At 34.6% G+C, this 15,489-nt stretch overlaps 1 protein-coding gene across 2 annotated transcripts in view; it reads right to left on the bottom strand.

Moving 5' to 3' along the window:
* LOC100372298 (FYVE and coiled-coil domain-containing protein 1-like) overlaps positions 1-15,489 on the bottom strand; it is a 41,659-nt gene that overhangs the window by 22,261 nt on the left and 3,909 nt on the right. The window contains exons 4-11 of one of the 2 annotated variants that reach the window (XM_085495230.1): positions 13,666-13,778; positions 12,591-12,697; positions 11,972-12,115; positions 10,254-10,341; positions 6,536-9,388; positions 4,915-5,055; positions 3,184-3,255; positions 2,533-2,580 (exon numbers count right to left, since the gene is read on the bottom strand). In XM_085495230.1, the coding sequence (XP_085351356.1) occupies positions 2,533-2,580; positions 3,184-3,255; positions 4,915-5,055; positions 6,536-9,388; positions 10,254-10,341; positions 11,972-12,115; positions 12,591-12,697; positions 13,666-13,778 (3,566 nt within the window). Of the gene's footprint in view, positions 1-2,532; positions 2,581-3,183; positions 3,256-4,914; positions 5,056-6,535; positions 9,389-10,253; positions 10,342-11,971; positions 12,116-12,590; positions 12,698-12,950; positions 13,130-13,665; positions 13,779-15,489 lie in introns of those variants that run through there. The other variant, XM_085495231.1, reaches the window with a different exon arrangement.

Raw genomic sequence — 15,489 nt, 5'->3', positions numbered from 1 at the left:
ACAAAACATCACTAATCCACAGTAGTCTGGTTTCAGGCTACACCAAGTCATAGTCATAAGAGGGACTTTGACCAAGTACAGGCTAAGATATAAGCTTATCCCAAATGTTTGCTTATCAGCTATACGCAATTGTGTTCACTCACAGGAGGACCCAACAGTTATAGCACAGGCCACAGTGTTGAGGGTCTATGCACTGGCTAAGAACACCCAAACTTGTTTCCCAAGGGAGGCAGCAATTATGAACAAACAATTAAACAGCAATGGTACAGTTCTATAACTACACTGTTAACCGAAATAAACCAACCACAAATTATCGAAACAACCACCATATATTTTTCTCCCTTAATATTTTTTTTTTTTCATTCCTTTTCCATGTTTTATTGATTTATAATGCTTATTTTTTTTCATTAATATCATCACCAGTTTTTTCAATTGTTTTTTTTTTAAACCATTGTGGTGCTTCCGATACTAGTTTGCTGATAGTTGTTAGAAGGGAATTTTTGTGATGTTGATTGGTACTCAAAAGCAATATCACGTGTGCAATTTACGTTACACTCCAAAACGGCATGTGTGCGCATGCGAAACACCATATCTTCAACTTCTGGGGAAGTCGTCTACTAGTATCCCACCAGTCATTAATTACTCCGTACACGCTTCCACACTGATTGGGTCGCTGTAGTAGAGCATACAACAACGCCAATTTGGTTCGCTGTCTACGACATGCACTAATAAAACTCTGCATTCTGTAACGCCGTTATATACTGTTCCTGTGCATCCAAATAAATCGGTCTGTCTACGCTCATGTTCCAGTGCACTTCGCTTCATAAATTAGAATGAAACATGTCAGCAGCAGAAATTTTGCGTTTGTAAACAGTGCCCCTTAGCCCGTGCTAAGGACTGGCCCTCCCAATGCATGGATGCAATTGGGTCTAGTCAAAATGCAAACATCAGCTAAAATCTTAGCCAGTACTTCATGTAGCATGAACACTATTATTGTACAGCATTATAATACCGTGAACAAACAAACATGCCATTCACTGCTAAGTCAGCTAGCTACACACATGGAGCTCTATGCTAGACCCCCCCCCCCCCCATATAAACTTACTGAACCACCCAACACCGTTTTGTACACATGCAGTAGTCATGGAATATTTTCACAGATAATTTTCATATCACATTAAACCATTCATAATAGAGAAAATAGCAAAATATAAAAATAAAGCAGAGCATCATGGGTATTTTTTAGTTGAATGTGTCTTAGCCACTTTAAAATCACCTTCCATCAACCCTTCAACATAAACTTCTACAGTTTATAACACATGTTATGAAAAGTTACTGGTTAAGTATTTCAATTTAAAATGTTATAGTTTGGGTGTATTTGAAGACTAAACTTTAGTTTTTTGTCATTATTAAAATGCTGGACATTGCCTTTATAAGAACAGGAAGTAGTACAGAGTCTCATTGTCAGTCCATTTTTATCTCAAGAATAATGTCACAGAATGTGCTTGTAATGATTGTCAAGTTTAGTATAGTTATGAATAAGAATAGTTATGAATATAATAGTTAAATTTTCAAATGGACATCAAGTACAATGGTATTTTGGGTGATTAGCCTGGGCTCAATGTTTGCACACACTTCATTAGCACCTGTGGTAAGGGTCTAGACTGAATTTTGAAAACGGGTCATCTTCTATGTTCAATAACCTATTGCATTATACCCGGTACTATATATTATTAAGTCAACAGTATCAAGTGCATGATTTGTTGTGATTTTAAAAACAAATTAACCCAAAACGTTATATTTTTTCAAGATATATAATTCCATATTTCAAATTTTTCAAAATCTTGTATTTTACGTTTACCTACAATTGTACTGGCTTAAAATTGAAGCAAACTGAAGCGAGTGAGGAAAAAGAGGAGAGCTGTCAATCCCCATGTGCCATTACCGGGTATATCTGTGACATGAAAAAAAAAAATGACCATTTTATTCATGTAATGAAAAATAAAATGATCATTATAATACCCATTAAAAAAATAGATTGTCAACCACTCCATCATTAAATAAAAAATTACTATTATTCTGACCAGTGTAAAAATAGTGGTCATTATAACTACCAGTTTGAAAATACTGGCCAATATTTTGACCATTAAAAAAATTTCTGGTTGGTATTCTGGCCATTAAAAAAATAGTGGCCATTACAATGGCCAGAAGTGACTTTTCAAAGGGGTCTAAGGGGTGAAAAAAACAGAGTTAAAGTGAAATGAAAAATTATTATAACCTCCTCACTAGCCTAAAAGTATGAATAAATATTCAAAAGTTGTGAAAATTAAATTTTTCCGAAACGCGACGGAATTTCCGAAAGTTATCCGGACGCTGTTTAAAGCAACCAGGTTTGCAGTTTTTAAGATAAAGTCAAAAAATTGTTTATAGATTTTTCAAAACTATTTTAGTCACTTAGGGATCTGAGAATCTCGTGCCATCATTGTTGGTTTACAAATGTCCGTAAACCAAAGAATAAAATATTGCACTAACCTTTGCTTTCTTGTTACCCTCTCTTTCTTCTTGTACTACGTCACTGAGCTGCAATAGAGAGAGAATTCATAGTCAGATGTCAAGCTATGTTGTCACAAAATGTCCAGATGACATGCCATTGGATATCATGCTGCCATGTCCTGGGATGTTGAGATGCCATGTCATAGGATGTCAAGATGCCATGTCATGGGATGTCAAGATACCATGTCATGTCATAGGATGTCAAGATGCCATGTCATGGGATGTCAAGATGCCATCATAGGATGTCAAGATGCCATGTCATGGGATGTCAAGATGCCATGTCATAGGATGTCAAGATGCCATGTCATGTCATAGGATGCCAAGATGCCATGTCATGTCATAGGATGCCAAGATACCATGTCATGTCATAGGATGTCAAGATACCATGTCATGTCATAGGATGTCAAGATGCCATGTCATGGGATGTCAAGATGCCATATCATAGGATTTAAAGCTTCCATTGTCATAAGATGTCACATGAAAGGGTCTAGCTTCCATGTTATAATGTGTAAGCGCCATGTCATTAATGTAAAGTTATGAAGTTAATATGTTCTCATCCGTGACATGTGTTGATATAAGCGTATAGTGCGAGTACCTCCCTCATCAGACAATGTTTGCGAGCGACCCTACCTTATCAACACTGAGATGAAGAGACTGACATTCCTCCTTCTTTGCAGCCATAGCAGCTGAAACTTCTTGGAGCTACATGAATGAACAAATACATCATGGATAAGGATGATATTCAGTCATATTATTTTCACAAAACAAGCAGCCTATTGGCTGAGATACATGTAGCTCCGCTGTTAGCAATGCACATTTCAATTAAAGAACTGAAGACATCATTAGAAAATGAACAATATGTATAGTATCAAAGCAATCAAACTTACAGTTTTTAACAAAAAGTCGAAAATATCACTTTTTACCGAAAATTACAAAAATATTCACCAAATTTAGAGAATTGAAGATATCATCACGAAATGAACAAATCTGAGAGAGGTCCACATGTAGTACCTATATATGTAATATCAAAGCAATCGGACTTACAGTTTTTAACAAGAAGTCAAAAATATCACTTTTTACCAAATATGACAAAAATATTCACCAAAATTAAAGAATCGAAGATAGCATCACGAAATGAACACATCTGAGAAAGGTCTACATGTAGTATCTATATATGTAATATCAAAGCAATTGAACTATTGGTTTTTAACAAGGAGTCAAAAATATCACTTTTTACCAAAAATGACAAAAATATTCACCAAAATTAGAGAATTGAAGACATCATCACAAAATGAACAAATCTGAGAGAGGTCAACATGTAGTACCCATATATGTAATATCAAAGCAATCGGACTTGCGGTTTTTAACAAGAAGTCGAAAATATCACTTTTTACCAAAAATGACAAAAATATTCACCAAAATTGAATTGAAGATATCAACATGAAATGAACAAACCAAAGAGAGGTCTACCCAAGGTACATATACACCAAGTATCAAAGCATTCAGGCTTGTAGTTTTTAAGAAGAAGTCGAAAAAGTAAAACATTGACACGGACGACGACGGACAATCACTCATATGATAAGCTCCGCTCGACAAAGTCGACAGCAGAGCTAAAAAGTGATATGTACAAATATACATGTAAGCTTTCAGTTCCAGATAAAAAAATCAAATTTCAGCATATCCAAATTTGCCAACTCCCTTACATGTATATGTTTGTTTTAGTTCAATTTTAAAACTTAAGGTTGTGAAAAAAAGGTTTCTGGTCAATTTCTTTCAAAATTAATGCATGTTTGCAATGATTCACCATCTAAAAAAACAAAAACAATTGTAGCAATTTGATTTTTGGTCATGCTTGCTGTGCTTTAGAGATATTTGGCCAGACTTTACAAATTTGTCTTCATTCAATGAATCAATGATTCTTAGCAGGTCCTATTCATTTGTAAACTGGACTCAAATCGTTAAATGTGACTTTAAAATAAAAATGTGTGTTTGTAAATGTATGAAAGTACTGGTATAATTTTGCTGATAAGTATAACCCGATAACTCAAACCTACATGAGAACTACAGTTAGTACTCAATGGTCTCCTGACAAATTCATGAACTTAAAAAAAAAACAATCATGCCATGTGTTGGCATTTCAGTAGATGACAAGTCGGTGGCATCACAATCGCAAACTGGGTGCAAATACATGTCATAAACAGTTTTAGCGATCTTCAGAGCTCATAACTGTCAACCAATTTTAGGGAAAACATTGCAAAATTTGTCACAAAACAACAAATACTGGAGGTATCATCTCAGGAGAGCATCTATTGTCATGAGTGGACGTGCATACAGTAATGCATAAATTATATCATAACATACCTCCATTCTGAGTTTTTCGATTTCTTGATCAGATTCCTTTATTGTTTGACTGAGTTGCCTTTCTAGTTGTGCTGTCAGTTGTTCATTCTCACTATTCTTATCCCTCAGGTTCATCATCTCAATTGCTTGATCTGCATAAGTCTTAATAAAATGCAGAAAGTAAACACATTTAGTAGCTGAAGATCACTCTTCATGTTTTGCACTCAATTAGGCCGAACATGAAAAATTAAGATCTGCACAAGACCAACAAAAATAAAAAAAATATCAATAGTCAGCATATGCATATGCTGACCTTCGCTAATTTTGAGTGTCGGTTGGGGCCGGCCCTCGCCGACCAGTGTGGCGAAATCCCTGGCATAAGTTCAAAAGGGTTTGATATGACTTCTTTTTTCAAGTTTTTGTCAATATAGCATAACTGTTACAACCTGACCTATTGGAAATCTAGACTAAAGTGAGGGGAGTCATGACATGCACATGCGGCAGATAATCATAGCGTGTTGTTGATTATATACAAGTGTTTACCCATGAGTCTTTGCATTTTAATTGTTATCATTGCTTAGGACTAAATTCCCACTCAGGTGCAGCAAAAGACCCTTCCAATTTAAATAGATGGGTCAATGAATGAATGGATACAAATTAATGATGCAAATCTTTTTTTGGCATCCAAAATCCTGAAAAGAATGCTATGACTAATCTTAAGAATTGTGTCAGTGAATTAAAAGATGTGATGTACTGCAATAAGCTAAAACTAAATCCTGAAAAAATATATATTTTAGTTTTTGGCATCCTTCAGCAAATTAAGAAATTAAATTTGATTTCCCTCAAAGTTGACAATACTTTAATTTCTCTTCACTGGCTTTCAGTAAAAGATCGTATTGTATATAAATGAATGCTGTTAGTATACAAAGCCCTCAACGGCCAGTCCCCCAAATGTATTACCGAAATGTTCAATCCACATGTGACACTCTTGTACACACAGGTCATCTTCAAACTTACTTACTGTATGTCCTTTGCGAGTATGAAATTAGTTACATAAGGTTATGTTGGCTTAGTAAATTAAAATATTAAAAGTACATCACAGTGAGCAATACAAGTGTACCATGCAGTAGTCTCAGAAACTCACCTTCAGCTGTTGTTGGTACTGCATAGTTTCAGTACTCAGTTGAAAACTCAGTGCTGATACTTCACTAATCTTAAGAATTGTGTCAGTGAATTAAAAGATGTGATGTACTGCAATAAGCTAAAACTAAATCCTGAAAAAATATATATTTTAGTTTTTGGCATCCTTCAGCAAATTAAGAAATTAAATTTGATTTCCCTCAAAGTTGACAATACTTTAATTTCTCTTCACTGGCTTTCAGTAAAAGATCGTATTGTATATAAATGAATGCTGTTAGTATACAAAGCCCTCAACGGCCAGTCCCCCAAATGTATTACCGAAATGTTCAATCCACATGTGACACTCTTGTACACACAGGTCATCTTCAAACTTACTTACTGTATGTCCTTTGCGAGTATGAAATTAGTTACATAAGGTTATGTTGGCTTAGTAAATTAAAATATTAAAAGTACATCACAGTGAGCAATACAAGTGTACCATGCAGTAGTCTCAGAAACTCACCTTCAGCTGTTGTTGGTACTGCATAGTTTCAGTACTCAGTTGAAAACTCAGTGCTGATACTTCACTCTCCATCATAGCCTTTAAGTTAGTGATCTCTGCTTGCAGTTCCACAACCTTCTCCTCTTTTACCATCATAATCTCATCCCTTTCATCCAGCTGTTTCTGCAAGTAATTCTTTGTAATCTGAACATTGTCCCTCTCCAGAGTTATTGCATTCACATTGCAAATAAGTTCATCCATCTCTTTTGTAAGACTTGAGATTTTATCCGCAGCCTCCACACTACTTTGCTCCAACTTTTCTTGCACCTCTTCCCTTTCTGTAACCAGCAAATCATATGCTTCATTGATGCGTGAGATTTCCATATTCAAGTGCTTATTTTTATCATTAATTTCATTTTTCTCCTTCAGCAACAAATCATACTGATCTTTCAGGTCTTTGAGCTCCTTCGATTTGATTTTCACTTCATTTTTCAGATCATCCTGTATCGATTTGAACTGCTCTTTCAGGAACTCTTCTTTATCTTCGTGCTCTTTCATCATCTGCTGTTTTCGTTCCTCAAAAACTTGTTCCTGTGATGAGTCATCTTTATGGATTTTTCTCAAATCATCTAATGTACTTTGCGTTTGTCTCAAACTTTCTCGGTCTCTTTCAAGTGCGGACTCAAATTCTCGCACCTTCTCATCAGAGCAGAGTTTATCCCTTGATATTCTCTCGATCTCAGTTTTAGAGTTTTCAAGCTCAATTTCCATGTTTTTTAGTTTGTCTTTCAAATCATCATTATCATTCACCATCATGATATTGTTATCTCTGAGGTCATTCATCCCTTTTTCTAGACTTTCCTCCTTCAGCATTAACTCCACAGTTTCTGCATCTTTAACAGTTATCTTCTCTGCAACATGGTGCTCAATTTCTCTCAGCATATCCTGAAGCTGACGGTTCTCTTTCTGTATATGATCCACCTCTTCTCTAGTCTCAGATAAATGTCTCTCAACTTCTTCTTTCTCAGTCAGTAACTTTTCAAAATCAATCTCTCTCTGCGACATAACTTTCCTTAGCTCCTCTACGTCTATCATCAGCTTTTGATGATCATCGTCCTTTTTTACAAACTTGACCTTTGCATCTTCTAGCTCTTGTGTCTTATTCTCAAAAGCAGACTGCAATGTCACTTGTTCATTTTCTAACTTACTAATGTAGGTTTTCAAATCTGCGAGCTGCAGTTGTAATCCTCTGACTTCCATTTCGTGTTTTACAGTTTTCTGTTGAAGTTCAGAAACCAGAGTCTCTTGTTCAGTACTTCTATTATCTAGATGTTTCAGTCTATCCTCCATTTTCCGCCTTCCTTCAACAAACCCCAAAATCTTCTCACCAAATATTTTATTGTTGTCCGACACATTTCTTGTCAAATTTTGCATTTGTTCATAGGTCCCATCCACACAATCAACAAGCTCTCTCAGTTCAGAAAGTTCAGTTTTCACATGTTCAAGTTTTTCATTTTTCTTAACTAACTGCACTTGTGTTTTCTCTGCAACACTTTTCATAAGCACAATACCACTGTCTGTTTCATCAAATCGTGTTTGCAATGTTGAGTTCTCAATTTTCAGTGTCCGCAGCTCATCCCTTAAATTTTCACATGTGTTTATTAGTTCACATTTTCTTTCCTCCAATTCTTGTATCTTTACTACAAGTTTGTCTTTTTCTGAGGCCCTTTCACTTTCTATCAGTTCCAATTTATTTGTCAATTTGGAAACTCTGATGTTCAAATCTTCTTGAACTTTTTTTGCATCCATTGTTTTTTTCTGATTGTCATTTTGCCTCGATAATAACTCCTCATTAAGTTTACTCACATTTACTCGTAGAGAGTCTACCTCACTCGAGTGCATATGTAAATCGCTTTGCTGTTTTTCTACCTGTTCCTTCAAGAGTTCATTTTCCTGCGACAAAGCAAGTTTTGTTTTCTCAAACTTTGCAAGTTTTGATTTACAAATTTCTTCTGTTGTGGACGATGCTTTCTGAAGTTCTTCCAATTCGCATTGTAAATGTTCACAATTATTGCTATATGTTTTCTCATTTTCTTCAAGTTTCAATTTAAGGCTTTGAACTTTCCTATGAAGTTCATCATTTTCACCTTTCAGTGAGATATTTAATGTTTCGGTTTCTGTCATTTTATTGAGCAGTTCATGTACTTTATTTGAACTATCAAAATGATCAGAAGCTTTGCTATCTTTATCATCAACATAACCTTCCATTTTATCAATCAGCTCAACACATTTTGATTCCATGATCTGTAGCTTTCCTTCCAAATCCTGAATATGTTCCTTTTTCTGCATATCGGCAGTTTGTTTTGACAACAGTTCCTGCTGCAGTGATTTCAGCTCAATTCTAAGCTCAGCAGAACAAGCCTCTGAACTTTTCAATTGCTGCCTTAAATCATGTTCCCCGGCAGAAAAGACTTTCTCTCTACTCTCGTGCTGCTTATTCAAGCAATCAATTCTCACATACAGTTCATTGTTAGTTTTCTCTGCATCCTCCAGACGACTTATCAGCTTCTTTTCTTCTTCGTCCCATGTCTTACCTTTTGTTTCAAGTTCAGTTGTCACTATGGAAGCCTTATACTCCAAATCCTGTATTTTTCTCTGCAGCTGGTTCGTCACATCAGATAAACGCGTCTCAGTATCCAGAGCAAGTTTTTTCATCTCGTCCTTATCTATTTGAAGCTGATCAATTTCCTGTCTCAGCTGTTCAATAGTGATCTGTTGCTGATCCACCTCAATCTGTAGCTCTGTGTACTTTTCTTCTGACACACTCAATTTTGTTGTGATCCGCGGGCTGCCAGGCGCGAAAGAATCATTCGGCTGAAATTAAAATAAACAAAGAACAATATGAAAAATTTGTCAGTGAAACATGAAAGGACAAATGAATTTAAAAGTGTTATTAACCAGAGAAAAAATAGAATTTCATTAGAGTATTACGCATGAGTTTGTTAATAAATCGCCTGCTAAATCTGCCATGGACAGTCGAAATGAAAGGAAAAGTGGGTCAGTGGGTGATGTATTGCACGCTTTAAATAGATCATGGATTGCCACAGTTTATCACATAGTGCCATGTTTGCATAAAAGTATAGAATGTGTATAAAATACATTGTTTGTTTACATGAAAGTCAAGTGAGTGCTATCCAACAAATGTGACGCTTTAATTAGTTATATAGCATTAGAACACCTCACTAAGGAAACTCAGTAACATTGTATCCTCAATTACAGGACAGTTATGATAAATATAATGCTAATTCGTCACTAATTCAGGTGCTATTACAGATAGAAGGTAGAAGTCTAATAATAAATGAAAATATCCTGAATTTTTCCATTTCACAATAAATTGACTTGGGGGGGGGGGGGGGGGGTCACAAGTATATTTTTGGAGTAAGAGTATTAACAATATTTTCAGTGGGTTTTTAATGAGGAAATTCATTTTCATTTTGATTTATGGAAACTGCTACTAAAATGGCATTTTATTCATACTATTTTCCTGTTTTTTTCTCAAAAAACAAATTGACAGTGAACCACAGAAGTTTGAATACTTATACTAAAACAATTAATTATAGAAAAATTATGACACAAATATTGTCACTGCTAAAATATGCACACATGTCAACAACTCATTCTACCGCAGCAGCAAATTAATTGCAATATCAAAATTGAATCAAATAGTTGTTTACTTTACCTGGGATGTTAGACTAGTTAGACTGCTCACACTAGATGATCTACTTGGTGGCTGCCATAATCCGTACGCTGGAATTCCAAAAGATTTCCTGACATAATCCAATAAATAAAGTATGTGTTACAGAATAAATAACAGAAAGTAAACAATAGAAACAATTATGTGGCAATTGAGGGCGCTATACAGTTTAGGCCTCTATTGACTTGTAGAACAATAATAAAAACATAGTTGAACTCTGGTGACCTTGCCCTTTGTTATATAATATAATTCCCTTTATCATAGTTTGTTTCAATATAAAAATGCATTGTCATAATTAATTTTGAATACAAACAAGTTTTGGGGTTGAACCAACAGTGGGGAATCAGTCTACCGAATGTCCTTAAAAGATGTAAGTATCTTACAAAAACATTGGTGCCTTATTTGTTTAATTATTTTAAGGAACATAATTTCCAGCTTTATTGAAAGTAATTGAGATATTTTAGAATAAAAACAAATGTCTCATTGCAAAAAAAAAGTGCTGCATTTAGATGTGAATAGATTCATAAAACATGCAAGATAACAGAAAAATTTAGCTGGCTTTAGTCCAAGTATTTTGTACAGGTGTCTGTCAAAAATGAATGATTCACTGAGACAAATATGAACTGCCTCATTGTGTGACTACTGTATTATATGAAAAGTAAAAAAACCACCCTTTATGAATAGCTATCATGTTGCAAGCTCTGCTTTGTATGCAAATCAACTTAAATAGTTGGTGTCCAGTGGAGGGAGAAGTCAACAGTACTGTTGCCTTCTGAGAAACTACATCTTCAAACACTGCAATCTCTGAAGTGCGTTTTTAAACTAGTATTATAAAAACTCTATCATTCTGTTCTAATAGCTGAAACATATTCCTGTGAGTTTTCATTTGTCGAATGAACTGTTTGTCAAATACAGAATACATATATTTTAGAATAATTTTCTTTTTAAAATGTGGATGAAATGTTTTGCTTTTAATGTATTTTTTATGTATTGTTTTTGATTTGATAACTTTGAACTAAACAGATTTTCTATTAGCTTCAGATCTTGATCAAAGTTAGGCACCCAGTTCATAGGAGTGCTTATATTGATTTTCTGACATCTTGTTTTCTGTAAAGATTTTATTGGTAGGTTTGCAAATGTGTATCAGACTGTGTAATCTCTCCATGAGTTGGTTTTGAAACCCAGTATGGGATTCTGAGATACATTACCAAGGATATTATTACAAGATAAATCATTTGCTTCATTGAACACATACAACAATGCATATTTCCACTGAGATCAGTGACCTTTGATGTGTATCACCAGTGATCAGTCAAGTAGAAACAGTCAAAATATTTTATCAGATTTTCTCAATTTTTGCATGATATTTTCATACAGGACATCTGTTGTTCAAACTCAGGGAAGACTTTATACTGATGAATAAGGTGACCAATTTTGATAAAGTTTGGAATGGACAGCAACGACGACAACAACGACAACGCCGGACAAAATTTTTCCCTTAATATACCTTTCCCTTCCATCTTTGATGGTATGGGCAAGGTAAAAACTAATCATTTTTATTTTTAGGTGTATTAAAATATGGAAAGGTTTATCATTTCAAAAGAAAATAAACAGGTGCACATTTTTAATTCATGATTCCCCACAAATTCTGGTCTTAATATAAAGAAAGCAGCTTATTCTTCACACAACTGACTGTTTCTTACCTTGCAAATGTGGGCCATGCATTGTCCAGGTCATAGCCAGTAGGTGAAAGGTCAAACTGAATATCATTGAGGTCATACAGGTCATTGATAATCAGCATGCAATAGTTTGAGTTTAGTAGCACTGACTTGGGTTTATACCAATCACTAACAAGAAAAAGAGCAAGTAGACAAAAATAAATAATATTACAGTAGCGTACTTGACAGACCAATTAAAATTAAGGGAGAACTATCCCCAAATGATAGTATTATTTTTCATGAAAGGCTAAGTTGGATTACTGATGAATCTAGTGCATAGCACGATGACACCCAACAAAGTGATGTGCAGCCTCAGACATGTGCACGTCAACATCATGCACCTTAATTTACAGGAAGTCACTAAAATTAACTTGTTGGGTTGAATTTCTGTTTCAGGCTTTGGGAAAAAAAATTTGTTGGTATGACAGATCGACTTGCAAAAATTAATTAATTAAAAATACATCTCATCCAATCACAATCACGCCTTTATAGGTGTGATACACTGGTATAATATTATAATAGATGCCAATCTATGTACATTGTATGGATAAAATAATATACACATATCATAAATGAATCCATATATCAGATATGTATGTCTCACCTGGTAACTTTTTGATTCATAACACATTGTTGTAGAGTATCTGCTAACCTCTGATGGACCAAACTGTACCGAATAAATGCACGTCCTTTGCCTAACGGCAACCTTACCTGTAATTTGTGTAAAGAAAAATATTTTTGTTAATATTGCTAGTTATTGCTAGTTAGGCACTATGAACGAGGCTCCTATTATGGCCTGAGGTTGATGGTTACTGAAACCTTAGCCCCCACCTCCTCCTCCTCACCCAACTCATTTTTTTTAAATAGTCATTGAAATTGCACTTTTATTTTGGTTGGAAAATTTTTCTTTTCTTCCACTTGACATTCAAGCCTCTCACATTGTACATACACTTACATTTTGTACCTCATTCAGTGACTTGACAAATCTAATCCCATCATTCATGCCTTTCACCTTGAACATAACTTTACCTCATTCAGTGAGTTGTAAAATCTAGTCCAATTATTCAAGCCTTTCACCTTGAACATACACTTACCTCATTCAGTGACTTGACAAATCTAGTTCCATCATTCATGCCTTTTACTTTGTACATACACTTACCTCATTCAGTGACTTGACAAATCTAATCCCATCATTCATGCCTTTCACCTTGAACATAACTTTACCTCATTCAGTGAGTTGTAAAATCTAGTCCAATTATTCAAGCCTTTCACCTTGAACATACACTTACCTCATTCAGTAACTTGACAAATCTAGTTCCATCATTCATGCCTTTCACCTTGTACATAACTTTACCTCATTCAGTGAGTTATAAAATCTAGTCCAATTATTCAAGCCTTTCACCTTGAACATACACTTACCTCATTCAGTAACTTGACAAACCTAGTTCCATCATTCATGCCTTTCACTTTGTACATACACTTACCTCATTCAGTGACTTGACAAATCTAATCCCATCATTCATGCCTTTCACCTTGAACATAACTTTACCTCATTCAGTGAGTTGTAAAATCTAGTCCAATTATTCAAGCCTTTCACCTTGAACATACACTTACCTCATTCAGTAACTTGACAAATCTAGTTCCATCATTCATGCCTTTCACTTTGTACATACACTTACCTCATTCAGTGACTTGACAAATCTAATCCCATCATTCAAGCCTTTAACCTTATACAGACACTCATAGAAATAGTTCCAATGCTCCTTTCTTCCTCCAAGCAGACTACTTTTTTCTGTACAAAAGTACAAGAAACATTAGCAAAGTTTATTTTCAGATTGGTAATGAGTATGTATATCATACCCATGAAAGCAAAGGCAGATGATTTAGCTGATTTGTGTATTTTCACTGACTTTTGATGAGTTGAGTATAAAATATAGGAAAAAAGTTATTTTCACTGGATTTTATTTTTAATGTGTTCTCTCTTCAGTGAAAAAATAAAAAATAATTAATTTTACACATTTTTGTTTGGACCCAATGAACAAAATATTCTGTTGACTTTAGGTATGAAATCTTTACTTTTGATTATACTGTAGAATACTTTATTTTCGCTTGGAATTTATTTTCGCTGAAAGGATAATTCCGTGAAAATAAAATCCAGCAAATATACTTTTTTTCCTATATTTCACATTAAACTCATCAAAAATCAGTGAAAATAAGTTCCATACAAAACGCCCAAAAAGCCTTTTCAGCGAAAATTAATTCCAGCAAAAATAAAGTATTCCACAGTAATAAGAAAAAAACCTAAACACCTTCATTTCATGAAATCTTACAAAATTTTATTTTCTGATATAAATCAGACATGAACTGAAAATGTCTCCAAATGTGTTAGTTAAAGGGCGACTTGCACTAATTATCGCCGGTGACTCCTTCACCTAAAAAATACCTAAGTAAAGCTTGGTAACATCTCAGTTTGCACTTGTTGATCTGCGCAACAGTCAAAGTCGCCATCATTGTTTATATGACCCCCATATATCTCGCTCATGCGTGGCGCGACGACTACCACCCTTTAAGGTAGCAACAGGGGTCAAACAAATTAAAAATTGATCTACTGTAAAATGAATAATTGGGTTTAAAATTTGCTGATTTAGCATTTCAGGGATATTCAGTGGGTTTTAAATTCACAGATTATCATTTAGATAATGAGTTCTATGCTCAATTTTAATTTAGCATATTTTCCAGTCAGCGAAATAAGCACAATTAAAACCCAGGTCAAGCCTCATACATGTACTTGTGATTTCATTAGAAGAGCGCATTGGATTGTGGGTAAATCAATGTTTATCAACACAAATGTGGCACATGTGCAGCACGATGACCACCGTCTTTTAACTAACCAATTTGAAGACATTTTCAGTTCATGTCTGATTGATTGCATGCATTTATATCAGAAAATCAAATTTTGTAAGATTTCATGACATGAAGGGTCTTTAGGTTTTTTCTCTTGTTATAATCGAAAATAAAGATCCCATACCTATAGGCAACAGAATATTTTGTTCATTGGGTTCAAACAAAAATGTGTAAAATAGTTAACCCTTTTACAGTATGATATGAACATCCTTTAAATGTTACTAAGCATGCTACTATAACAATCTATATATTATCTGAAAGCTGAGATATGGGCGAATAAATAGCGCATATGCCATACCAAAGAAAACACTTGATGGTAAATTTGTCTATTGTACTTTTTTGACTATTGAAAACATTTTATTATCACTTTCCGTCATGCAAATCATCTGTGAATTGCACCTCTTGTTTTTTAACTACAGACATGATAACCTGTTATGACACAAATACACAGATGGTATAAACCAGAAAAATGGAAAGATATCCTGTTTGTGCTTTGCAAATGGGAATCACAAACATCTGCTTAAGGTGCATCGATTCGATTTATTTTATTCCAGAACATTCATTGACTGACATTAATTGTAACTCTATTATGCAAATTG

The sequence above is a fragment of the Saccoglossus kowalevskii genome, chromosome 21 (assembly GCF_978046115.1).
Source record: "Saccoglossus kowalevskii chromosome 21, keSacKowa6.1, whole genome shotgun sequence".
NCBI lineage: Eukaryota > Metazoa > Hemichordata > Enteropneusta > Harrimaniidae > Saccoglossus > Saccoglossus kowalevskii.
The sequence above is the reverse complement of the archived record's forward strand: the minus strand, read 5'-3'. Positions and strand labels throughout refer to the sequence as shown.